Genomic DNA, 27292 nt, shown 5'->3' on the forward strand with positions numbered 1-27292 from the left:
TTGGCAAGAACTCTAGGCCCCAGAGAAGGCGACCGCAAAACACTCTTGTTCAGACTTTTCTCCTGGGGACAGTGGAAGTGGTAAAAAGGCCCCTCTTAGGACGTTTCAGGCCTCCATAACTCTGTGCTGTTCCCATTTATAGGCACCTCCTAGTGGACAGTAGAGTTGGCAGCAGACGTACATTTCATATGTAAACAACATTGAAAATACCCTGTTCCGGAATTTGATCATTAAAATAATTCTAGCAGCTTAAACTAAGGATGGTTTTTCACCAGTGGGGGCGGGGGAATACTATCTGATCTAACTAGGAACACCCACAAGAGGCTGCAGAGTTCTTGAACGTGAAATTCCACAGGTCTCTTCAGGAGGCCTGTGTTCTCTCTCTCCTCGATGGTTCGTACAGACACGTCAGCTCTCACTAACAGATACTCACAGATACACGGCGGGGCAGCGGACCCTAACAGCCCGCGGGACTCAAGAGCCTTCTTGGCTTTGTCTAGCTGCAGCCAAGGAAGGAAGAGATTCATAAAGTTACTGGACAGAAATGCAAGCACTGGAACACCCGCACATCTAAAACGGCTCATCCCCGCTGCACGAGGAGCCTGCTTCAGCCCAATTGTCAATCGCCTGCATTCCAGAGCTTACACCTAATCATGTGCTGTTTCATTTAGTCAAGCTGAAAGTTTTGGAGATCTGCAGTGAATCCAAATCCATCGGCTGTGAGTTACCCCAATAGTACCTCCAGCATGTTCTCTGTGATTCAGTCCACCCAGGGACCAGCCTCCCCCAGGCTCCTCTTCCACATTCTGGTCTCTCTGCTGAGGATTCATCTCCTCGGCACTGCAGTCTTGGGCCAAAGTCAGCTTTTTCCCGGGCAGCTGGAGTAAGTTTCCTGTGTCTTGCTCATCTTCCAGGGAAAAGTTTCCTGATGTATTTCCAAAAGCAGCACCGGGATACCATGAAGACGTCTTAGGAAGGTTCTCTACAACCAGATGTTCACAGTGATCTTCTTAGCCTCACCTCCTGTTCCACGTTCAATCCCAAAAAGTCAAGAAGGAAGCTGTTGGTCAGCCAAGATGGCCCTCACGAGAGGAACCTTTCTAAAAAAGCATGCTCCCAGGAAGCAAGCTGGAAAGAGAATTACAGCCTAAGTTCCCATTCTCCCCCATCGGAATTACATGACCTGCATGAAGGGGGGAAGAGGGAGAGACAGGAGAAGTATTAGGCACTGTGAGAGCTGTCCATGCTAAGGGAATTCACCTCCCTTTACCAAGCCATCCATCGTTCTAAGAGATCAGTGATGTGTGATACCACAGGGAGGTGAGGGCAGAGAATACGTTAAGCAACAGAGAGGTTATATGGTGGCCCACTGCACAAAAATCTACTGGTGCTACATTCCCTGCTCATTCAACTTCGGGAAAACTTCTTGGTAGAACTGAGGAAGACTTGCAAGCTGTCTCTTTCTCAATAGCAGTTCCACATCGGAAGTGGTGAAGGACATCTCCCAAGACCCTTTCTGGAATGGCAAGGGTATGGGAGTCCTGTGAATCTCCTAGGCTGAGATGGACAGTGACACTGGTCTTATGCAAATGGAAGAAACAGCCAACTCCATGGAGTGTGCCCCTTCTCTCAGAGGCCACCTATCAGTGACAGTGCTAGAAACCTGGGATTCCACTGAGACCTCTCTCCTAAACCGTGAGGTCCCAGCACGCGGGACCGGCTATTACATTGTGACGGCAAATCACAGACGTAAGCCAGAGTCTTCTAGCTCTTCCTCATAAGAGTATAGGACAAGTTAAGAGAGTCGAGAGTCCTAACTGAGGAGGGTGTGGAAGTGGTGGAAATTGCATTTGCATTATTTACAGATTAGCCCAGCATGGCATATCTGCCTTCTCAGTGGAGATGACCCAAGGCATTATGGAGGGCAAGTTGCCGACCCAGAGAAGGGTGACAGCGACAAGGTGCTACCACTAACCAAAACACAAACATGGGTTAATGGAATAGAGTCCGAGCTCTGGTGGCTGGATCATACTTTGGAATGGCCCTTCATCCGTTCCTCACTCCCGGGCTCCCAACCTAAAGGCCACTGCTTTTGAACACCTATGACATTTCACATTAGAATATGGTCTTGGCAGCAAGGGGAGGGGAAAGCCGGTGATCTCCAAGAGTCCCCATCTGAGGTCTAACTGAGCCGCCTCTGGCTCTGGGACAGCAAATCTAAGTACATTTTGGACCTCAGGAACCGGGGGTAAGAGTCTTTCTCCATGAGACTGTGTACTTTTCCCTGGGCTTGGTCAAAGCAAGTCAGGGACGGTTCCTGCATGTTCTTCCTTGTGGCTTCTCGGGTCTGGAAGTCTATGTTTACCTGGAGACACAAACAGAGAGCATGGTCACAGGTCCTCAAGGGCCAATTGTTATATTAATAATTATTAATAAACTGCTTTCCTGAAGGTCATCCCTTTTGATCCCAGGAAGAACGCTGTGAGGTCTGAAGACCAGATAGTCTTCATCCCAATTTATAGATAAAGATACTGAAGAAAAGGGATACTAAAAAGCTGGTCTAATTTACTCTGGAAAGTTAGTAACAGCCAAGGCAAACCCCCAAATTACTCAACTCTTAATCCATGGGTCTTTGCAATGTCAGGCAGAGTTAAACCAGAGACAAGCATGAATGTGGGTTCCCTAAAGTAGGCTTGCTCTTTTGTCCTTTCTCAGCTGCTAAGGAAACAAATACCCCAGGGAGAAAGGCTATGTTCAGAATGTACATCTCTGTTCCAACCGCATGTATAAGGAGCCTGCAGCTTTCTGACCACTGGCCAAAGACCTCCTGCATCCCAAGTCGAAGCATAACTGAAGAGTTTTAGGTATAGAATGCGCCTAAACTCATAGACAACAAATATTTGTCTCCTATAAAACTCTCCCAGGTAAAACTCTGTTTTATAACTCAGAATAGCAGTACATAGAAATTCATATTATTATTATAAGTAATTATAATAAATGATCATAAAATAATATAAATGATATAATTACTCATTAATAAGCAGTGACAAATATTGAATAGGTGTTTGACTCCTAATACTCAGAGTGGTCTTGAAAGGTGATATTATAGCCTTTTACATTGGGGAAAATGTGATTCAGAAAGACCAGGTAACTTGACCAAGATCACACAACGAGTAAGTAGTGGAGCTGATATTGGAACAAGATTCCAAAGTACATGCTCACTCCATCAAGTCATGCTGCGTTCCACTAGGAAAACTAACATGGGCTTACTGGCGTCTATCTTGCAGAATCCCTATAGAAACACAGTTCCTGCTGACACATGTTTAACTGACAGACAGCTAAAATACTCCCAATAGAGCTCCTTTTTATAGAATCCTTGGGCTCTGCACCTTAAAAGGGATCCCTTTTGTATCCAGAGCCATCAGAGCAGTGAGGTTCATTTCAGAAGAAAGTCCCCATCAAACCTGGCTCAAACCCCAGCAAGGAGAGAGAGCAATGGATGGAGGTCTGACAAGACCCCACCGCCAACACACCTCCCGCGGAGCCTGCACATCCACAAACTCTTCAAAGATCCTATGGGCCTTGGAGACAAGTTTTGCAGTTGACCTGGTCTTCTTGAACTCCTCACAGGCCAACCAGAACTCCAGGTTCTCTTCACTGAACTCCGTCTTCAGGAAGGCGCGGAACGCAGCCACCCCATCTGTGGACGTGGAGGGAAGTGGAAAGGAAGGGAAATAGGAAGAGGCTTAAGTCCAAGAACTGTAGAAGAAAGAAAGGTAGTCATAACACAAGAGTGGCCCTGGGCTTCCCTGGTGGCGCAGTGGTTGAGAGTCTGCCTGCCGATGCAGGGGACACGGGTTCGTGCCCCGGTCTGGGAGGACCCCACATGCCGCGGAGCTGCTGGGCCCGTGAGCCATGGCCGCTGAGCCTGCGCGTCCGGAGCCTGTGCTCCGCAACGGGAGAGGCCACAGCAGTGAGAGGCCGGCGTACCGCAAAAAAAACAAAGGAGTGGCCCTGATTGTCCAGCCCTCACTGCTCTCCTCCACATCCTCTTGAAGACTCCATTCTCTTAAACACACAGGTACCGTCAGAGGCAAGCCATGCTTCTCATTCAAGGATCATAGTGATATTCTGGAGAAATGTTTAGGAAGCCATAGGAATAATGACTATGGGAAGGCCTGGTCGCTTCTAATCAGCCCTCGGTGGTGACTGCCTGTCCCCTAATGCAGAGTTGGCTGTCCCCTGGGTCTACTGGTGAGCCTGTGTTTCTAATGAGGCCAAAGTAATATACGTAATCCATTCCCTGCACCAATGCAAGTCAACCAACCTGAAAAAACAATCTGTCACAAGACAAACTGATGGGGGGTGGGGGGGAGTGAATGCCTCAGGGCAAATCTTTCACTATTATCAGAAAAATGTCTGAAAGTAAACACCCACTGAAATACAGTCTGTAAAACCATTCGGTTATATGGAAGGGGTTCTCAGCCTCTTTTAAAAAACTTTTGAGGCCCCATAGTTTAATGATTAATTCCGTGGATGCTTTATTTTAAAAGATCTTGCCTATCAAATTATACATTTTAATTAAGATGAATTATAATTTTTCTACTAAATGAGTTAATGATTAACATAGCCTTGCATTTTTCTTAATCAATGTCACGCATACTGCCAAACAGAGCTTCCAATCGGAATAAGATGAGCAGTGTTATCACATAGATTTGGAAAGGGAAACAACATTCATTGATAGCCTATGTATTCAGCTGATGTTTTTATTTTAAAATAGTTTTGATAAATTATCTTAACCTTTAACGCATGCTCCTCAAATCAAATAAGAGCTCTAGCTTTCTACCAACTGTCCTCAGAGGAAGGACAGATACAGCCTAAAATAAAGGAGTGACTGCATTGGTTAAAAATGACTCTGGCTGGGGGCTTCCCTGGTGGTGCAGTAGTTTAAAATCCACCTGCCAATGCAGGGGATACGGGTTCGAGCCCTGGTCCGGGAAGATCCCACAACCCGCGGAGCAACTAAGCTGGTGCACCATAACTACTCAGCCTGCGCTCTAGAGCCCACGAGCCACAACTACTGAGCCCACATGCCACAACTACTGAAGCCCGCGCACCTAGAGCCCGTGCTCCGCAACAAGAGAAGCCACGACAATGAGAAGCCCATGCGCGGCAACGAAGACCCAATGCAGCCAAAAATAATAAATAAATAAAATTAATTAATTAAAAAAAAAGACTCTGGTTATAATGTTTTATTTCTTTTCTAAAATTTACTAGAAGGACAATATGTTAACAGTTCTTAATTCTGGGTGATGGACTCCCCTGAGCATCGAAGGTCCATCCATAGGTGCTAGGCCCGGGCACTGTCCACCATCATTCCATGGATTGATGGTGCCATGTGGTTGACATATTTAACTGTTTGTTTTTACTTTTCTGAAACATTTTTATTTCTCCTAATTAAAAAGTCATTGTTTATCTTTCCAAATAGACATCGTAATGCCCACACTAGAACCATAGTTATAAAAGTCAAGACTTTTAATTGTAAGAGCCAGGAACTTGGGAGAGAAAAGGGTGTTGATGAAAATCCCAAAGCTAAACGTTAAATCACAAAGAAATCTAAGTTTGGAGGCCTGAGCTTAAAGTGTTTAACAAAAGTAGGGGTGGCCATGAAATCTATCACCCCAGCCAGGACATTTCTGGGAGTCAAGGGGGCCACTTCTGTTAATTACACAGGGACAACAGACATAAACCATGACCACCATAGGCAAAAATCAGGACACATGGTCACCTTAACAGTAAGACAAGGAGTCTGGAGAAAGCAGAATATGATATAAGGTTGTTTCCCATCAGGCAGGTTGGAAATAAAATTGTCCCTGTGCCAGGCAGGAGGAGAGTAATACAGTTTAGACTCATACGAAAGGTCTGCTCAGTGCCCCACTGCCCCTCCTTCCTGCACTGGGTTCAAAACACTGAGAGGAGGGCACAGAAGTCCAAGATAAATTAAGAATCAAAGTGAGTGTGAAGCAGTGGCGTGGCACTAATTAGGCAGAGAGATGTTCTGAAAAGCATTCATTCAATTCAACAATTTTTTTAAAAAAATACTACTCATGAACAAAGTACTGTTCAAAATCTTGGGATACATCAGAAAACAAATCATAAAATCGCTGTCCATAAAATCCCTCGTGGGTGCTCTTTTTGCCATGTCTTGTCTCCTCCAAGTTCTCATAGAGGAGCTCTAGAAGTTTCCTCAGGCTCTAAAAGAACAGGGGTTTGAGAGCTAGCATGCCCGTCAGAGGCTACAGGCAGAGGTGGGAGAGAAAACCACCTGCAGCTGCGGAAGCCTCTGAGGAGACTCTGCCCGGGAGAGCCAAGGGGCATGGGCGGGGCTGCTTCCGCAAGGTGGCCTCGGAGCAATGACCAATCCACAGGTGACAAGAGCCAGGGACACGATCCATGACACAGGGAGGACACGGGCCAGGGGCCCTCCCCTGCTGCCTTCCCGCTGCTGTCAGGGTGTGGGAAGGAAAAGGTGCGGGGCTGGGGGAACCCTAAAACACTATGCGTTTATCTAAAGGGGCAAATGTAAAGTGACTCAGAAGAGGGACTCTGAAGAGTCTGTTGTTTTTCAACCAGATGAGCCTAAATTCTTTGAATTGAAAACTTCGTTTGCTGTTTGTGTTAGATTTTGTTGTGCTTTCCATCAGGCAAAAATGGGTGCTTGTGAGCAAGCTGAAATGGAGAAAATTACCTCTCTGCCTTCCTCGATGCTATTACTGAGGGTCGCCCTGCTAGGGAAACTGTGTGGCCTTACCCTACCCAAGGTACAGACATTATCGCCTTGCATCAGATCTCAGCTTTGCTGGGTCTTTGTGTGGATTAAAGGAGATAACACCTGCAGAGTATCCTCAGGAACGTTGCTTTACTTCTTCCCACTTTATAGATGAGGAAAACATGCTTAGAGAAGTGGATTGGCTGAGTTCACGCAAGTAATAATATGCAGCATTTAAAAACGTAAGATAGGGCTTCCCTGGTGGCGCAGTGGTTGAGAGTCCGCCTGCCGATGCAGGGGACACGGGTTCGTGCCCTGGTCCGGGAAGATCCCACATGCCGCAGAGCGGCTAGGCCCGTGAGCCATGGCCGCTGAGCCTGCGCGTCCGGAGCCTGTGCTCCGCAACGGGAGAGGCCACAGCAGTGAGAGGCCCGCGTACCGCAAAAAACAAACAAACAAAAAAACCCAAAAGATAACCTAACTACCAATCCAACACAGCAGTAAGGCCATCTCCACTCATTCATTCATTCACCCATTATGTGACCCAGGCATTCCGCTAGGAGCCTGGGCAGAAGGGACAGGCACAACTAAGTGCTCACAGAACTTTCAGTAAAAGAGCAATTTGAGCCAAGATAACATAATTACGGTAATTATGGTATAGATGATAAGTGATATGCTAGGGAAAGCGTAGGTGGCTGTGAAAGTACCCGGAGTGGGGCGCCTGAGCCAGAGCTGAGGAGGAGAGGGAAGTCTTATAGGAGGAAGAAGCTTCTAGGCTGAGATGTGAAGCTGAGGAGAAGGAAGCTAAGTGAAAAAGGAAGGGAAAGAGGAAGAAGAGACTTGCAGAAAGCTGGAACCACAGGCACGGAGGCCTACAATTAAGAAAGGTTTATTTGAGTAACCAGAAATAGTTTAGTAAGACTAGTGTTTAATAATAATAATAATAATGCTAAAATTATTGAGCCTACCTGTAGGATAGACATACACCAAGAGGCCTGTGAAAGAGCCAGAGACAGAGGGATAACACAGCATTCCAAAAGGCCAGGGAAGGGAACATTTCAGGTAGGAAGTGGCCACTGTGTCCAGCGCTACCCAGAGGTCACAAGATAGATACGGTCTGAGAAGCGATGGTCTTTAGACTTGGCGACAAGGTTCCGCAACCACTGGCAAGAACAGTCTTCGTGGTGTGATGAGAGCCCTAGTCATATTGTGGTAAGTATAGTGGGGAATGAGGGGGGAAGATGTTGAAACAATGAATTCAGATGCCTCTTGCAAGAAGGGGAGTTGAGAGATCAGACAGCACAGCTGGAGGGAAACAAGAAGTCAGGAAAATGGTCTGGGGTGTGTGTGTGTGTGTGTGTGTGTGTGTGTGTGTGTGTGTGTGTGTGTGTGTGTGTCGTGGGGTTTTTGTAAGATAGCCTTGGGTATGATTAAACGTTGATCTGGCCAGAAAAGACTTGTTGAGCTGGAGGAGTTGAAGTTAACGAAAAGAAAGTTTCATTGATAATATGTTGCCTCCAGGAAGGTAGGAGAAATAGGCCTGAGAACAGCATTGTGATGGAGAAAAAGAGGAAAGGCTGCGTGTGGATGCAGGAAAGTTTCTCGTGTGGGTGCAGGATGTTGAAGGAGTTCCCATCTGATATTAGCTGGAGAAAGTGGTAGGAAAGGGAAATGATACAGTTTTTATTTCTTTCTTTAGCATCTGGGGAAGGGAGTTTTATTTATTTACTATATGCCATGATTTTTGCTGGAGATTTTACAAACAGCAGCTCAATTTATTTTCACAGCAACTCTGATCCATAGATAGCACAAATGATCCACTCTCATTTTCCACAGGAAGAAACTAAAACTTACGAAGTCAGATAAATTTTCCAGTCCACAGCTGGCAAGAACAGCCAAGTTTCCCTACTGTCCATATGACTCTGAAGCAAGATCTTTCCAGGTGTGTTTGCAAGCAGAAGGGAAAGAGCAAGGGAAGAGAGTAATTAAAGGGGCAAAAGAACAGTATCTGTTAAAGGCAGATTCTAAAGAAGGAAAGGGTCCAAGAAGAAGTGGATGAACTTGACTTCCTGAAAGTCAAAAGTAGAGAAAGAGGGCTTCCCCGGTGGTGCAGTGGTTGACAGTCCGCCTGCCGATGCAGGGGACACGGGTTCGTGCCCCGGTCCAGGAGGATCCCACATGCCACGGAGCGGCTGGGCCCGTGAGCCATGGCCACTGAGCCTGCGTGTCTGGAGCCTGTGCTCCACAACAGGAGAGGCCACAGCAGTGAGAGGCCCGCGTACCGCCAAAAAAAAAAGAAGTAGAGAAAGAGAGGGGGGCGGATGGCAATAGAGAGAAATGGTCCAGGAAGGGACATATTTGAGATGTGTCATGGTTGAACAGCTTTGATCTTCTTTATTAATTTGGGATGAAGGCCCTGCAGGTGGTCTGCCTCCACGTGCCAGATGTTGGAGATACGGTAGAATCAAATCATATAAAGTCACCACCTCACAGAACTTGCAAGCTAGTCTAGTGTAACAGACATTAAGCAATCATTTAAAATAATTAATTGAATAATTACAAATGTAGTATGTACTGTGGTGGGGACACCTATGAGAGTGAAAAGAGTCTGGGAACAGCTACTCTGGAAAAAAGAATAGGACCCTGGTAGGAAGTAGGCAAACCATTATGAAGACCTAGATTTCAGTTCCTGGAGAGTGTTACGATGCACCAGGAAAGGAGCAAGACCTTTTAGCTTTGGGGTGTGCCCGTCATTCAAAGACAGGAGCATAGGGACTTCCCTGCTGGCACAGTGGTTAAGAATCTGCCTGCCAGTGCAGGTGACATGGGTTCAATCCCCGGTCCAGGAAGATCCCACATGCCGCGGAGCAACTAAGCCCATGTGCCACAACTATTGAGCCTGCACTCTAGAGCCCGCGAGCCACAACTACTGAGCCCGCGTGCCACAACTACTGAAGCCCGCGCACCTAGAGGCTGTGTTCCAAAACAAGAGAAGCCACTGCAATGAGAAGCCCACGCAGTGCAATGAAGAGTAGCCCCCGCTCACCGCAACTAGAGAAAGCCCATGCGCAGCAATGGAGACCCAATACAGCCAAAAATAAATAAATTTAAAAAAAAAAAAAAAAAAGACAGGAGCATCAGCTCCAGGCTGGCAAATGGAACCTGGAGAGCAGGAAGGCACCAGCAGTTGGGACACTAAAAAAGGAAGAGGCCAAGCTGGAGGTAAAGAAAAGTTGAAGTTAGAGAAGGCATTTTTAAAATAACCACTGCAAATAGGTATTGAGCACTCACTTGGGGCCAGGTGCAGCACCAAATGCATTGTGAACCTCGTGGCAAATCTACAGCATAGGTCCTGATAGTTTCACCATTTCGCAGTAGAGAAAAATGAAACTTAGAGAAGTTAAATAGCTTGCCAATGGTCACACAGTTAGCAAGTAGCAAGGATGCCAAGCTGCAGAGCCAGCATTCTTTTTTTTTTTTTTACATCTTTATTGGAGTATAATTGCTTTACAATGGTGTGTTCGTTTCTGCTTTATAACAAAGTGAATCAGTTATACATATACATATATTCCCATATCTCTTCCCTCTTGCGTCTTCCTCCCTCCCACCCTCCTTATCCCACCCCTCTAGGTGGTCACAAAGCACGGAGCTGACCTCCCTGTGCTATGCGGCTGCTTCCCACTAGCTATCTACCTTAAGTTTGGTAGTGTATATATGTCCATGCATCTCTCTCACTTTGTCACAGCTTACCCTTCCCCCTCCCCGTATCCTAAATTCCATTCTCTAGTAGGTCTGTGTCTTTATTCCTGTCTTACCCCTAGGTTCTTCAGGACATTTTTTTTTTCTTAAATTCCATATATATGTGTTAGCATACGGTATTTGTCTTTCTCTTTCTGACTTACTTCACTCTGTATGACAGACTCTAGGTCTTATCCACCTCACTACAAATAGCTCAATTTCATTTCTTTTTATGGCTGAGTAATATTCCATTGTATATATGTGCCACATCTTCTTTATCCATTCATCCGATGACGGACACTTAGGTTGTTTCCATCTCCAGGCTATTGTAAATAGAGCTGCAATGAACATTTTGGTACATGACTGTTTGAATTATGGTTTTCTCAGGGTATATGCCCAGTAGTGGGATTAGAGCCAGCATTCTTATGTGAGACAGTGGTCCACTCTCCAGCTCTGCACAACGGTGGGGCCTGAGGAACGCCTGCGCCGGTGATGACTGGAGAGCAGGGGAGGGAGAGCCATTGCACAGCACGAGACAAAGAGGCCTCAAGCAACAACACAATAGTGACGACATTTCCAGGAATGAGGGCGACAGATGAGTTGGGGAGGAAATGAAAAAAGTCACCGAGGGAGGCAGAGGAGTATCGGAGAGTAGAACAACATAGAGAGAAGAATGGGCATGGGCAGTAGCACCCAACTGAATTAGAGCAGCTCAGACTGACTCAGTGGGGATGGAGATTTGGAGTAAAATGTGTGGTGAGCTCATACTCAGATTGCAATTGTCTGGCAGCTCCGTTGAGGCAGCCTACTGACCCTGCCCATCCCGCCTGGGATGGGAGCACCACTGTCTCACCCAGAAGCACCAGTTCTGATCACAGGCAGGCTGCCCATAATTAGCACATTCAACCTCACTGAGTCTCAGCATCGTCATCTGGAAAGTGAGGGTGGTGGCTCTCATGAACTCTCCCAGGTAGGGTCAGCGCTCTGCTCTGTGCCCCCATCACAACCTTGATGTGTCTGCATCACACACAGCTCTCAGACGATGGTTTTCCATCCTCTTTCTCACATTATACATCAAGGACTTACCCCAGGCCAAGTTCTATGGTATCCAATCTACATATCAACTCACGTAACCCTTACACCAACCCTATTATCAAGGCAGAGGCTCTGGAGTCAGACAGCCTGCGTTTGAATCCTGTGTGACCTGGGGAAAACACCTTAACATCTCAAAGCCCGAGGCTTTCTCACCTTGGAGAGTTTAAGTGAAACGTCTGTGGTCCCTTAGACAGTAAGGGGCGGGAGGTGGACTTACACACACATCTACGCGACTTCAGAGCCCACTCCGCCTGTCTCTCCTCTGGTGACCATTGGCAGACCCCACGTTATCGCTTCCTCTAAAGGAGGGGTGGGCAATAACCCCAAATCAGACAGTATGCTGAAAGTACGCCACAGCAGGGCAAACACACCATTGGGCTCACAGAGCTGGAGATTCTCCGGCAGGACAACACCTGCCATCACCTCCTCTGTGGCGACAATGGAGGCCATTAGGTACCACTCAACCTGGAATCTGTCTGAACTCTCTTCTTTTCCGCAGCTCTGATACCCACCCTACGTGTCCCTCCCAGGATGCAGGGGGCACCTCAGAGAGCAGACAGGCATACTCCCCCACCCTGGCCCGGGGACACTCTAACAGAGCACAGCTGAGTGACCTTGTAAAGGTGCCTCCGGTCACCGGCAGCCTTGATCCAAACTGTGTTTGCCTGCATTTCCAGGGCGGGTTTCAGAGGGAGTGGGAGGGCAAACAAAGCAAAATGTAGCACTTGAAATTTACCAGGATTTCAAGGGACGAGCTTGAGGAGAGATGAGGAAGGAGGGGAGAAAGGCCTAGGAGGGTCTGGACCCAAGAAGCAGCATCGCAGCAAAGACACACTGAAAACCTCATGGAGGCCTGCGCAGACCATGGGGATCACAGCCCTCCTCCTCTGCTTGCCCTCCCCTCTCAGCCCCTCCCCCATCCTTTCATATTTCCAGGGCGGGCTCTGAGCAACGCAGGGTGGAGGGTCACTGTGCAAAGAGAAACTTCATCCCGGAACAATGGAAGTGAGATGGGGTGGGAGTCCCCCTCCACCGCCCCATGGCTGCAGGAGCCCCTCCCCTGCCCCAGAGCAGATGGCCGCGGCGGGCCTCTGTGTACAGACCACTTGTCCCCAACCTGGCCCAACTTTCCTGCTCACGTGACCTAGCAAAGGAATTGTATGAGGCTCCAGCAGGATTCCTTCTTCCCATCTACATCTTTTCCGCCCCCTTCTATCACCTCCCACCTCCTCCCAGCAAGCCTTTTGTCTGGTCCTCTCCCTAATCTCCTCAGCATCTCCCCCCCCCCCCCCCGCTCTTCTCCCTTTTCTTCTGTCCTCTGTCCCTTTTCACTCCTCCTTCCATTTTTCCCCTTCTGTCCACCAGGACCCTCTCCTTCCCTTCTGCTTGTCCATAAACTGCAGTTGGTTACAATGCAGGATGCCGGTTCATCTCTGAAAGGCTCATGAGCATTTACTGGCATCTCTCAGAGTCAGCTGCTTTGTTAGCTGTGCTTCCTTTGCCCACACCTGCCAGGCACCATCCACCCCTCCCTTACCCACTCACCCCCCTGGGGTATCCCAGACTCAGATCCCTCCCCACTACTCAGAGAAGTAGAGACCCCCCTCCACCACCCCCACAGATTCCAGGCTGCTGGAGAGTGATTTCTCTCTGACCCCTGAAGCCATTCTGCCTGGGACTGTGTCCTGGCTCTGTGTGACCTTGAGCAAGATGCTTAAGCTCTCTGTGCCTCAGTTCTCTCCTCTGTGAAATGCAGATGCTAACAGTACTTCCCCCATGGGGCCGTGGGGATGAGGTGAGTTAATACACGTAAACAGCATGCAGAGCCTGACACTAAGACAGGGATTGCTCCACATGTGTTTGTGATCATTACTCCTGTACTTTGCTGGCTTAAGGAATCATTGGACAGAACATAACCTGCCTAATACCAAAACACGACCCTGGTAACTTAAAGATGATGGGTGAGAAACCGTTCAGGAGAATGAGAGAGAAACAGGAGGATCTGCCTTTTTTTTTTTCATTTCATTTCATTTTTATTTCACTTTGGCTTTCTCTGCGTGACCTTCTAAGTCAAGACACTAAGGATATCAGACATTTTTGAGATTAGTGTCTATTGAGTCGCAGGAAAGGAAAGGATGGTGTCCAGAATTCCTGGAACACTGGACAGAACTTTGGCAACCTCCCGAGCATGCACTGCATCTGCAAGAGCACTCCCGTGGCCGCACACGCTGCCTGCTGCCGGCATCCTACCTCTAGTGCTTTGATGCAGGGTGCTTACATAAGAAAAGGAACTGGGTCACTATGAATGAGCCCGTGCAGCTGGTGCAGCAGGGAGGGTGGCTTAGGTAACAGTTCAAGGTCCAGGAGCCCTGATTTAGCTGGCACTGGGGGTGGGCTTGAGCCTAGTTCAGTTCCCAGGCTTGGAAAAAAAGAAAAGATCACAAGAATGATATATACATATATATATTTTTTTAGCTTTCTGTTTGCGAAAGTGTAGTCCCAAAGACCACAGTCCTCTTGTTGCGTCCCTGATCAATTGGGAAAAAATAAGCTGGTTAATGGATCCAAGGTCAGACGAAGGAGAGGAGAGGAAAACACATTCATGAAATCTAGGATACATATACTAATGACGAAGTCAAAACCTCTTTGATTCGAAACTAAGCTCACTAATTTGAAATTTGTGATGAGAATAGCACCAGGATCAAAGGCTTTCTTTTATGTTATCTATAAAATGAAGGTTTTTAAGCAAATAACTGGGGCTAAGAAGATTTAGGTAGGAAGATTATTTAGAGAACAAACTATTTCCAGTTACTGACATTTACTGGCAAGCAATTAGTATGCTAATTGTACTTCAGTCTTGTGATTCGCGTAATTTTCTTCAATGATCTCTACTTTGTTAGTATATATATCGCAAGATGATAGATTATGATAGTAGTAGGACTTGGTTGCTAGACTCTGAGTCAGAAAACACATGGGACATCCTATGATCCAGGCCTACATGGAACACAAGGAAATGGTGAGGCCCTGGGGTGGCATGGCTTGTTCTTCCTAGGACGTGGTCACAGAAGAGGAAGGAGAGCCTGGGTCTTACAACTCCTAGTCCAATGTTCCTTCTTATTTTATCAAGCAGAAACTGAGTCAAGTAACAGAAAAAACGTGGTCGAGCCTGTATCTGCAACTATTATAAGAAATTGACAAGGGATTTTTTATTAAAGGGGTGACAAAGGAGATGTGCCCCAAATAGGGTGAAAGTTTAGCATTCACAAATGACTCCTTTAAAACAAGAGAAGTATTATCAAATCCCATGTACACCAGTCCAGAGCCTAAAAGATTTCAAAAATTAAGTGTTTAGGAATGTTTTTCTGGTTGGTTTGATATAACAACACTGCAGGGACTCTCAAAGAGGAAACATATCAGATTCACCTACTGGGCTTTTAAAAACTACATCGCAAAAAAAAAAAAAAAAAAACTACATCATCACAGATGGATGCTCTCACATACATTGAGGGGAAGTTGGGACAGTATGAAGAAGGGATGCCAAAACCTCATGTGGCAAAGGGGGTGAGGTATTATGAAATTGGAATAAGTCCACTGGTGATGCTAACGTGAACCCCACCCTACCCCCAGAGTTGAACCTCAAGCTGCCTATGGGATCAAGAAGCTGACACCATCTCTAGTATATAGGAGTCATGAAATGCATGTGTTCTCAATGAATTTAATGTTGGGTTATAATAAAAATAATAAGAATATTTATCCTTCATGGAGCCCCACACCATGTACCAGTCACCATGCCTAGCATTTCACAACCGTAGTCACATTTAATCGTCACAACAAATCTACAAGGTAAGTCTAAGCATTCCCTTTTACAGATGAGGAATGTGAGGTTTATAGAGTTTACATAATTTACTAAAGGTCACAGCTGGTAAGCAAGAGAATGCGTGTCCAAATGCTTTCATTCAAACCTTCTTCAACAAGCATTTTTTTTTTTTTTTTTTTGCGGTACGCGGGCCTCTCACTGTTGTGGCCTCTCCCGTTGCGGAGCACAGGCTCCGGACATGCAGGCTCAGCGGCCATGGCTCACGGGCCCAGCCACTCTGCGGCATGTGGGATCTTCCCGGACCGGGGCACGAACCCGTGTCCCCTGCATCGGCAGGCGGACTCTCAACTACTGTGCCACCAGGGAAGCCCTTCAACAAGCTTTTAATAGCTGCCTTACATATTCTTGTCACTCCTTCTATAAAGGCTAAATGCATCCATGTTCCTGGGTGCAAATAAAAATTACAGCAATATAGAGAGGGTGGCAAGGAGGAGAAGTTTCTTTTCTATCCATCTCTAATTTGAGTATCTCTTTCTAACTTTTATCCTCACTTTATCCAGAAAGCACACCTGCCATATTTGTTTAATTACTGTGAACACTCTCCACCACGCCTGCTACATGTGTGGACTCTGCAATATATGGACGATGTCCCATTAAAGGGATGCGTTGCCTGAGAACTTTGGAGAATGGCAGTACAGTCTTGAGTGTGTTTCTTCGAAAGCACAGACCACCTGCCCCGCCAGGAGGCTCCAGGTTCATAGTTTCCCATACTTGTGTTTTAGAGCAGTGTTTCTCAAGCTTCAGTGCATGTCAACATTACTGGGGGGCTTGAGCAAAAACTGACTGCTGGTCCCCACTCCCAGAGATTCTGATTCAGTAGGTACGAGATGGGACCCAAGAACTTCCATTTCTCACAGGCTCCCATCGGCTGCTCAGCTCCTGGTGCTGCCTTCCTTGGATCCCACTTTGAGTAACACTGTTCTAGAACCTTTCGGCTTGCAGAGGGATGTGAGGAGAGCTGTGTGACAGGTGGAAATCTGTTTATTAAACGGTACATTCTAGAGCTGAAGACCATTTGCATGAACAAGTGAGGAATTTCATGAGCTGATAATTTTAGTGTTGGCTTGTGTGGGGTTTTCTGCTTGGTTGCTATGTGCCCAGGTCACTTCATTCTATTTTTCTATAGCTCAATCATTTTCCCAAAGGGGCTAATTTTTTTAAAACTAAAAGCTTCTTTACTGCTCTCTTTTGCTCAGAGATGAATACTAACTCTGCAAATGTAAAACAGCTTTCAAGTACACTATTCCATGAACCTAGCCTTCCCTTGGCCTGGCGGGGACATGTCAGCCTGGACCCTCCACGCGCTGCAAACAATGCAACAAAGCTAAGGACCACATGGGGGCCCAGGGTGAAGGGCTCTGTCATCCCGGTGGGGGATCAGCTGAAAGAAAGAGGGAAGAGACCCTGTCTACACCTTCACCTGAAAACTGGAATGAATTTCAACTTTTACGTCAAAAAAAAAAAAAAAGGAAGGAGGGGCAGAGGGAAGGAGGGAGAATTGATTCAGAGTTAAGGACTGAACGTCCTACTAAAAGCTGGACAAATAACAAGCACATGCCTGAACCTCATGAGGAATAAAAGCAGAAGACACAAAATTCTGTGCTCTCCAGCAACCTGTCAGAAAAGATTTCCCACAAGCTGAGAGCCTTCATTCTCCCGAGTATGAACTGCAGAGGTGGGCGCACGCACACATGCCCTTGGGGACAGACTAGGTGCACAAACACAGACAGCAAGTCTATAATTGTCACTGGATGAACAGGAGAAAGATGCCAAAATAACACACATTAGAAATCCCTCCCTATCTAATGAAGCCATCAGCACTTTCAATTTCATTTGTTGGTTAAAAAAAAAAAAAGAGCACTTAGCAAGTGGTTATCTCCCAGACCTCCACGGGGCGTCTTTAGCTCTGCACTGCACTTGTAAGCAAGTGTAACTGGAAATAAAATTCCTCCCCAAATATTTACATTCCAGATTTTTTAATTCTAAAAAATAGTAAAAGTTGCTTTCTTTTTTCCCTGAGATTTGAACCCGCGAGGTGCATCCCTTCCCAGTGGGATCCTGCCAAGGAGAGGAGAAAGCTTCATAACACAGGTACCTTCGCCTCTCATCTGGTTGCTCAAGCCATTTCAGCTCTCAAGCAGTTTTACATAACCCTGCAGGCAGCATGGACTCAAACCACCTGCCGTAGGTGACTAGTGACTGCCAATCCTGGTGGTTGCTACAGATAGCATCCTAGAACAATAGGGCAGAGCTCAATCCAGCCCCCTGGATCCAGATCCTTCACTGTAGAGATGAGGAAACAGATTTTCCAAGACACTGAAGGATTCCATCAGGGCTGCCCAGCTATTTAGCAGCAGAGCTGGGTCAAAATCGAGAGGTCTGACTACCAGTCAGCATTCCTAATTCTGCAGAAGTACACTCCCTGATTAAATGGAACAATGCTCTAAACCAAAAGCAGCCCTTCTGCTCAGGATCGGTGAGGACTTCTAACGTCGACAAGGTGGCATTTAAGAGGAACACTGAATGTCAGGATTCTATTTGAAATCTTGAGGCCCCCTAGTCTTAGCACGTGGCCTTATTTCTTGTGTTATCTGTATCTATGTCTGTTTTCTCAGAAACCTGCATTCTCCACCAGGGAAGGACTGTCTGGTTCATCTGGGGGCCCCTCTCCCATCAGCTGCTTAGCATAGATTTTGTCCGTAATGAAGACTCAGGACACCTTTTTTAGAGTAAATAAGTGCCCTAAACATCCAGGCAGAGCAGGATGGCAGAGATGCTCTGTAAACTGAGAATGGGAACAAGAACAATTATCTGAATTTTCCAAAATAGAAAACTCAGGGAGGACAGCTGCCTGGAGAATTACCAGCGAGTGGGCTCTAGACTAACACGTTTTTCCATAGCCCAGTCGTTCAGTCATTCTCCTTTCTTTTAGGACACTTTGTTGTTTTAATTGAAAGCCCTGCACACCTCTGATACTGCTGTCCCTCGTAAGAGACCAGCACACGTGTAATCCCTTTGGAAAAGCTCAATCAGCCCCAACTGAGTCACAGTACTAACCCAAATTAATTAGACTTGCAGAAAGTTGTCAACACTCTTGGAGGTAGGCTGGGATCTGGCCCTCCACAGCTTCTCGGGAACTTTGCAATACTGCCAGAGGCCCCTGAATAAAAGCCCCTTGCTTCTCAAAGACATTCACTCCGTTGGCTTTTTATTTCCGTACTAAACAGAAATAAAAACGAACATCAGACTCCAAGAAGGAGCACAGAACTTCAAAGTTCAAAAAGCTTATTTCTGTACTGTTTTTTTTTTTTTACAAAGAAGCAAAGCAATCTGGTGTTGGCTTGTAACACCCCTTAGTGGAATCCCCAGCTCAGAAAATTGTGATTGCATTCCTGGAAACCCAAAGCACCCCTGATAGAAGCAGAACCAAGTGTCTTTAGCTCTAAAAGTCATTGAGTCAAACAAATACAGTTAAACCTCTAAATCACCGGTCTTGCCACTGCAGCAATCCAAACATACCGTAAGCTTCCATCCACTAATTTTACCATCATAAACTCTGTCTATAGAGGCTTCACGTTAATCGTTGGCAGCAAAACTTGCAATTTTATTCTCAAGCCACAGTTATTTTTCATTTGAGAAATACAAGCAACATTTTTGAAAAATTCCACCATATTCTTACAAAACACCTTTGCATAGAGAACCCAAAATCATCTAAAGTTGTCCTCTCATGAAGATTCTCACACCCAGGTGACAGGTAGCACACAGGTATTTCCATCCCCATTTAAGAATGAGAAAACGGGGCTTCCCTGGTGGCGCAGTGGTTGAGAGTCCGCCTGCCGATGGAGGGGACGCAGGTTCGTGCCCCGGTCCAGGAGGATCCCACATGCTGCGGAGCGGCTGGGCCCGTGAGCCATGGCCGCTGAGCCTGCGCGTCTGGAGCCTGTGCTCCGCAACGTGAGAGGCCACAACAGTGAGAGGCCCACGTACCGCAAAAAAAAAAAAAAAAAAAAGAATGAGAAAACGGCCTCAGTGACTTAAACTGAGTCAATCATGAGGCTGAAATAGAAATCAAACTTCAAGATGACCTTGAATCAAATCCAGCCAGAAAAGAAGGTGTAACTTGATAGTGACACTTATTTAGCCTAATGTGATTCCAGAAAATAAGTCAGAATCGCCCCATAAAAAACAACTATCAAATCCTAAGTACTATCGTACATGTTCCATTACCTCGACAGATTCGCCACAGAAGTTTGCTGTTTGGGGGTATAGCCATATGTCATATGTGCTGTATCTCTTCTGCTTTATTTTCTTTCCTAAGTGTAATCCATAGAACACGAAAATGACTATTTGTCTCACAAAATCACTTGCTACAATATGTGCTTATTCTTAAATTTTGCATTTAGTTTTAAAATCTAGTCAAAAGCATTCGTTAATTAGTACTAGGATGAGGGGCATAGTAAGAGGGGACTGCTCATCCAGATGAAAGCAAAATCACTTCTGAAGACATTTTCTGAAGACTGAGGGACTCCATCAAGGCCATCAACTATCTGGTAGCCAAGCTGGGTCAAAATCGAGAACACAAGCGTGAGTACCAGCCAATGCCCTTCACTTTGTTGTATCAAAACGATGTCCCCCAAGTAAGTGGAAACAATGCTCTAAACTAAAAGAAGGCCTTCTGCTCCCAGATCAATCAGGACTTCTAATATTAGCAAGACGAATTTATGGGGAACACTGAATGTCTGTGTAAAACCTTCTTTTCTCTTCAAAACGCACTTCCTTACTCCTATTCTCCCACTCCCATGTTTTTCATGCCACTAGGATGTAAAGCCCAATGAACTCGGACTTGCTTATGATAAGAAAAAAGCAAGAGCTGAAGAGTCTGGCCGCCATCAAAATGCCCTTCCCACGCTGCAAAAGGCACAACTCTTTTTGCCTTTGTGGGAAACAGAAGGCATACAAGGTGAGGAAAGGGGAAAACGGAAGAGGAGGGATAGCAGACGTGTGTACAATAAAACTCGTACCCGGTCGGAAGTTGAGGGGTATAGTACAGCTGGGGTAGTAAACCCCCCAAATAAGGAGGGACAAGAAAACTCAAAACTCTGCCAACTCAAGTCAATAACAAAACGCACAGAATATTCATTTGACTGCTGAGTAACCTGAGGCTCTCCAGCGACTTGGGGGGAGGTCATCTCGGTTTATAAAACAAGCTTTGGATGGAATCTAGACTGTCATTCCCATCGAGCACATCACTGCAACCCCCTAAGCCAGATTCTTTCTTGTTAAAGTTGCTGAGAACGTAAAGGCTCCTTGGGACCATCCTTTCAGCTCAGAAAACAAAATAAGGGCCCTCTTCCCACTGCATTTAAATTATGTTTTCTTGTCTACGGGCCCTCTAGCCAGGAGGCTCTGCGAGGTCAGAGACTGGAGCTGTCTTGGACACCAGGCACAGTACCTGGATCATGGCAGGTGTTTGGTGCCTCTTTTACAAAATGAATGATTTGCCGAGACATGATGAAACCTGAATCCTACTTACACTTATGGGAGAGAAGCACATCAAAGGAATCTGCCCACCTCGTAGCTTCTTCCGTGGATAGTCTCCTAGGAAAGAAGAAACGTCTGTCTTGAATATTTCTGGAACGACCTCCTCTCCTTCAGCCACCACTAAGATTTGCTCAGGAGAATAAATCAAAACAATGGAGGGCAAATGAAGATCATAGCTGGATTCCTACAATTCTGTCGCTATAAATGTATATGTTCTTAAGGAGCTGATGGAAAAATCTCAGGATTGGAATTCTGTAAGTTTAATATGTTGGTTTTCAGTCTAAAAAGCAAAACTAAGAAAGTGCATCACTTAAAGATGTCACTGTATGGGGAATTCCCTGGCAATCCGGTGGCTGAGACTCTGCGCTTTCACTGCTGAGGGCCCAGGTTCAATTCCTGGTCGGGGATCAAAGATCCCACAAGCCAAAAAAAAAAAAATCTAAAAAAATAAAAATAAAGATGTCGCTGTAAACCAACTATACTTCTAGTTAATTAATGAATTAATTAACATGTCACAGTAACAATGGAAAGAAACTGGACTTAGAAAAAGTTAGGCTGAGCTCCTGACTCCATCTCTTACTGTCACCTTAGTTTCCTCACATCTGTAATGGGAATAACAGCACCCATCACAGAGCCCCGGGAGGGTTAAATGAGGTACCATCTGTGACATCATTTAACACAGTATAGGCACTGAATCCAGATTCTCTGAACCTAAGCAGAATGTTAGAGTAGATTTGAGTAATTTGTTTCCAAACTGAGAAACTCAGAATGACAACTCAATAGAACCAAGAAGTATCCTACACTGCAGCTTTATAAGGGAGCTGCATGGTATGGTTTTCTTAGGAGAAAAAGGAGGGTACCTATTCTGAGATCGTTAAGCCATACCCTTCGAAAAGGAATATAACATTTTTTCATTCATGTTCAGAGATATAAAAGGAGCTGCCGAGAGGCAGGAAATTCTTGTCACTCGGCTCATCTGTTCAGCCATCTACCAGAGAAGATGAGGCTGTACAGTCCCACAGTGGGCAACCCATGGTCGGCACCCCGGGAATGCTGTGTGGCCGTATTACTCACTTTAGAGCACGGTTAGGTTTGTCGGGAAGAATAGCTGTGAAATCACTACACGAGTCGGACTTGTGAGACAGGCATCCCAGTCGAGTCCTCATCCCTTTGTTCCTGCAACAAGCACGGGGGCAGAAGGATGGGGAACTGTCATAATAATAACTGTCAGCCCCATAAAGCGCCCCTGGGGTTGCTGTGGCAGGAGCCAGCAGTGCCCCCTCCCCTCCTTCCCCAGGTGGCCCCTGAAGATCTCATAAACAAGAGGAGAAACACCTAGAGGATCAAGGGCAGTACTCACTCCCCATCTTGACTACCGGAATAGTAATAGGTCCCCTACCCCTGGAGGCTTAATGCTTTTTAAAGCTGACATGCAAGTTGATGGTAAGTCAATGAAGGTCGTTAGCTTGGAAGAATTTCTAAATTAGGATTCTCTGTGGGGAAAGGAAATACAGCGATGACATAATAACAATCCACATTTTGCTCTCCCACTAGGAGGGCAAAGTAGCAGTAGCAGCAGCAGTAAATCCTGATTACAGAGCCCCAGTGGTACCCATATGGAGAGCAGAGGGATGATTGCATGATACAGGGATGCATGTCATAGAATCTCAGAGCACAGACAAAGTATGGGGCTTCAGGGCAGGTCAGTTCTACCTCAGGTCCTTCCCACCGATCCCACAAACCTGAGGATATACAGGAATGGCTACAGACCAGCGAGGACTGATGCCTACGGGTGGGGAGAAGCTGTGGGTACAATCAGCACTTAAGAACCAGGGTGCCCCTTGTCAGCACCTTCACCTAACTAAGCTCTCATACACCTACTTATATTTTGGTTGATCTCGATCAACATATTTAAAATTGTAACATGCATGCTTAAATTTCTCATATTTTTTATTTTCCTAAGGACCAGACACTTAGTAGTTTTTTGTTGTGGCAGATCCAATGAGAAATTATGCTAATGTCTCTTTCTGACTCTCAATATTAGGCCGCTTTTACCTTTCACCGAGATTGGCAAACTACAGCCCTGCAAGATACATGTTTGTGTAAATAAAGTTTTATTGGAATGCAACACCCCATTTGTTTATATATTGTCTAAAGCTGTTTTTGAACACAAGGGCAGAGTTGGGTGGTTGCAACACACACTGTACGGCCCATGAAGTCAAAAATATTTACTCCCTGGCTCTTGACAGAATAAGTTTACTGACCCCTGGCCTTTAACCATGGCAACTCCTCGGATGGAGGGTAAAGCTAAGAGGGAGGGGTCTGGGATGGTCAGGACTTAAGAGTGACTGATAACAGGGGCCTGCCACATGCACACTGGTAACAGTTTGCCATGGAAATTATCCTAGAAGATGTCATTCTCTTTGTTGAAAGGAAGTTCTTCCAGCCTGGCTTTCCCTTCCTCATTTTCTCAAATCCTGGACCTGAGCAGAGATGTTAGATCCAATTCAAGCTCTTTCTTTTACTTCAAATGGGTTTTCATCCCTGACCCTGGGAATTGTTCACAGAAATCTTATCCAACAAATGTCTACGGGGATGGTATTACATTTGGCGGGGATGGACGACACTTGGACTCCACAGTCCATCTCTGAGGAGTCTTTTAAGGCCAGAACATTCAAGTTTTCAGAAATATCTCCTCTTCTGCACAATCTGTGCCCCTACTGCTCATCTCAGCCAGGTGCTTTGTGAAGCCATCGACTTCCTGGCATTTCAAAATATTGGCTACAGCCACTCTCCCTTCCTTGACAGTGAGCATCTCACGTCCACCCACTGTTACAAATCACGGGGGGCCCCAGCACTAGGCTATTGTAGCAACTGATTAAGGGCCCTTGAGTCATCACATGACTCAAGGCTATTGTAGCAACTGATTAAGGGCCCATGAATTCAAGTGCAGGTCCTGCCCAGGCTGCACCACAGGCCAGAACCGACTTAGAGTGAGTCGGTTCATCCCTTGGTGCCTCAGAAACATCAATCATTGAAGAGTCAGGTCGATGCCCCTAAAGATCAACTAAGAGGATTTCAAAACACGGCACATCCATGCAAGCCATTTAACAAGGTTTAGCAGGGATCCGGGTAAAGTGTGCTACTTGTTACCAAGACAGCAGTAAGTCTCCCAAATAGTTTGCAAAAATCTTCCACAAAATATTCTTTGGGGCAAAATCGTTCTATTTTCCATCTTGTCTGAGACTTAACCTTTTAGATAGGCCTGAAATAATAGGAGCAGAAGCAAGAGTCGAAGGTTAAGGTCACTTAAGAAAAAGACTAGACTTGCCCTCATCTTTCTTCTCTACCCCGGAAACTCAGAGACCCCTAAATGGCTCAATGCACACTCATGCACAGTCCCACCCCATAAGTCCCGGCAGGGTACGGGAGGGCCTTGCAGATGCTGCTTGCAAGGCCCCAACTTTGCAAGGAGCACCCGGGGAAGGACAGCGCCGTCCACACAGGAGGCCTGGGGGACGGACGCCAGTGGCCCACCCACGGCATTAGGAGGCTTGGAGCAGGCTCAGACAGCAGGGGAGGTGGGAAGGCGGAGGAAGAGGAAAGTGGCAGAGACGAGAAGAGAGGTTAGCATCAGTTACCTGCGTGGCATCAGTAAAGCGGCCATACAGGCACCCGCTTACGGTTAACCCTCTGGCTGGTGTGCAGGGACGTCAGGGCGGGAGATAAGACTGCGGGGCACAGGGATTTACCCTTTCACGTCCTCTCACCTAAAATCAAAGAATCTGCTGTAAGAGCGGGCCCCCTCTCTTATCTGACTGCACTACAAGTCCTCGCAGGTGACTTTCTGCCAACGGAATACCTCCCCCGCCCACACACACACACACCCGTTCCCCACGAATGTCTGCTGGTCCTGAGCAAGGGTGACCAACCGGGGGTGAACAAGGACCAGTTGTTGGGTGGCTTCACTTTGCTGCCTGTTGGTCAGGAGGTCCTGCTTCCCCAGCCACTGGCCATCAGCGTAAAGTGGGACACGAGCCCCCGAGGAGGAAAGCACAGGCGTGGCAAGCCAAAAATTACAGTTCTCTGTGCCTTACTCGAGTGGGACCCAAGTGACCAGCCAGCCCTGGGTGGGGGCGGAGTGGTCAGCACTTGCTCCAGAATCCTTTGATTGGCTGCTTCTCACCTCCCTCCAAGGGAACGTGTCCCAGAGGTGGGAGTGCCGGTGCCTGGGGAGGGCGTGAGCGGGAGGAAGGTTGGAAGAACTCCAAGGGAGGCTTGTCACGCACTGTCACCACTCAGGTTTGCTCCTTTGCGGGGATCACAGGCACAGGCTGAAGAAATGAATATGCAAGTCACTCTTTCCTGCCCATATGGAGGCTGCCTGACCTTCCACATTCTGCAGACTGGCCTGTTCCCGACCCGAAGCAGGAAGGGCATCGGGGAAAGGGGGTCTTGAGGTGGAGGCCTGATAGACTAATAATCTGTCTCTCCTGAGGGTCCCATTCTCAGAGCATCAAACCCTTTGTTCCCACAGAAGAAACTGATAGGAAGAAACACATGAGGAGAGCAGCCCATCAATAAAGGGTTCCCCTGGGGAACCGTGACACCAAACATAGAATCTATTTTAAAAGAAACTTAATTTAGATAGATCAGGTTCCCACATGATCTATGCAGGTGACATTATTTTGATATTACCTAGAACATTTCACAAATACTTTTGAAGAAAACCTCCTCTAATAATACTATAATCAATCAAATTAAAAGATTGCTTTGTTAAAACTGGGAAAAAAAATTTAGTTAGACTTCGTGTAAAGGCTCATCTCTGGGAGACCGAGCCAGGGCTGTGTTCCCTGACAGCGAGGACATTTCCTCAATCTTCGTCCTAACCGTGCATACACCTGCTTGCCCAGAAGTCGGGAAATCAAAGCCCTTTACAGCTGTAAGGGTCTCTAGAAATCATTGTTTGGGGTACCTTAGCCTCGTTTTCTCTGACCTGTGGGATATAGCCTCAGAGGAGGGGGAAGCCTCCTCTATTACCTTGGGGCTCAGCAGAACCAGGGGCTACCACCCACATTCACAGCAGGCAAGGTCACCTGGGGCAGTTATCACCTGGTCTCCTGTCACTGCCTTGTCGCTTTTCCCATCCCACTGCTAGTCCGCGCTGGCTTCCCAGAGCTGCTGAGATGTCTGCCTCTCTCTCTTCCAAACCCAGCACTGGCCATCAATGCCCCTCAGCCCTTCCACCACCCCTTATATTAACTTAGAGTCGATTAAGTAAGAATCTGCAAGATACTCTGACCCCACCTTTCTCATTCATCCCAGCACCTAGGGGCTCTTATCCCATTTGGCCCTCGACTTCTAGGGGACAGAGTTCGGGGTTACTCAGAGCCCAGGAAGGCAGAGGGCATGCTGGCACCATGCTACCTGTGCCCTAATAAGTGGGCATCAAGTTACAGGTGACTCTGGGGCAGACAGGATGGGACATATTGGAAAGCGAGGATACGCAAGGGAAAAAAATGGTTAAAAGCAAAGAGCAAAGATTGATAAAGAGGGGAAGAGAAACTAAGAGCCTCAGCGGGAAGAAAGCAATCAATATGCATGGAGAGACAGGTTAATTAAATATGGATAATGCAATCAGCCCACACGGGCACCCGGAGAGGAAAGAGAGAAGCCAAAGCAACACTCACCGTCTTTGACCAGTCCTCATGGCCTGCGGGTCTTTGCCAACGGGATAGTCAGAAAGGTTGCGGGTAAGGAGCTCTGGGGAAAGAGTAGATCTTTCTCTTAGCAATCAAATCCTTGGCGGGTGAAGGGCATGTGTGCATGAACACAGAGGCACACTTGCACACGCACACACACACGCACACAAACACACATATTCACATTGCATACGTGCACAGCACACCTCCCACCACTTGAGCCGGGCAGCAAGCGGCCCCACCGAAAGCTCTTCTCTCTGCTTGTCACATTCGGTAAATACTGAAGCAGCCTACACCCAGCGGGCGGCGGCTCAGCTCCCAGGCACAGTCTGCACGCCCATCCTCATTGGCAGGATACAGGAGGTGCCCCTGAGCAGAGCTCGCCTGGCACTCCTCCCGCACTTTCGTCTTCAGCCTCACTAAGTGCTTCCCTGCTCCTCTGGCCGGAGCTCAGCAGCTCAGGGGGAAGTCCCCACAGCCCAGAGCTGCCCTCCTCTGCACCCAGAGGCTGCCCAGGGGGCAACGAAGCCAGAGGTATTAACTCTTTCCCGCCACCAGTACGCTGAACAT

General features: G+C 46.9%; 1 protein-coding gene across 2 annotated transcripts; it reads right to left on the bottom strand.

Annotated features, from left to right (window-relative positions):
• Positions 1-2182: 2182 nt before the first annotated feature.
• On the bottom strand, positions 2183-26730 carry RGS8 (regulator of G protein signaling 8; the record flags this gene model as incomplete). Of its 2 annotated transcripts, none has more annotated exons than XM_082657930.1 (5): positions 2183-2365; positions 3534-3700; positions 21013-21077; positions 22095-22196; positions 26711-26730. In XM_082657930.1, the coding sequence occupies 5 exons, from the start codon at positions 26728-26730 to the stop codon at positions 2183-2185; spliced, it is 537 nt and encodes a 178-aa protein (XP_082514056.1). The 2 variants fall into 2 exon arrangements, with proteins under 2 accessions (XP_082514056.1, XP_082514055.1); XM_082657929.1 differs by lacking the exon at positions 26711-26730 and adding an exon at positions 24662-24733.
• Between the last annotated feature and the right edge of the window lie 562 nt (positions 26731-27292).

The sequence above is a fragment of the Grampus griseus genome (assembly GCF_964374135.1).
Source record: "Grampus griseus genome assembly, chromosome: 1".
In the NCBI taxonomy this organism is placed as follows: Eukaryota; Metazoa; Chordata; class Mammalia; order Artiodactyla; family Delphinidae; genus Grampus; species Grampus griseus.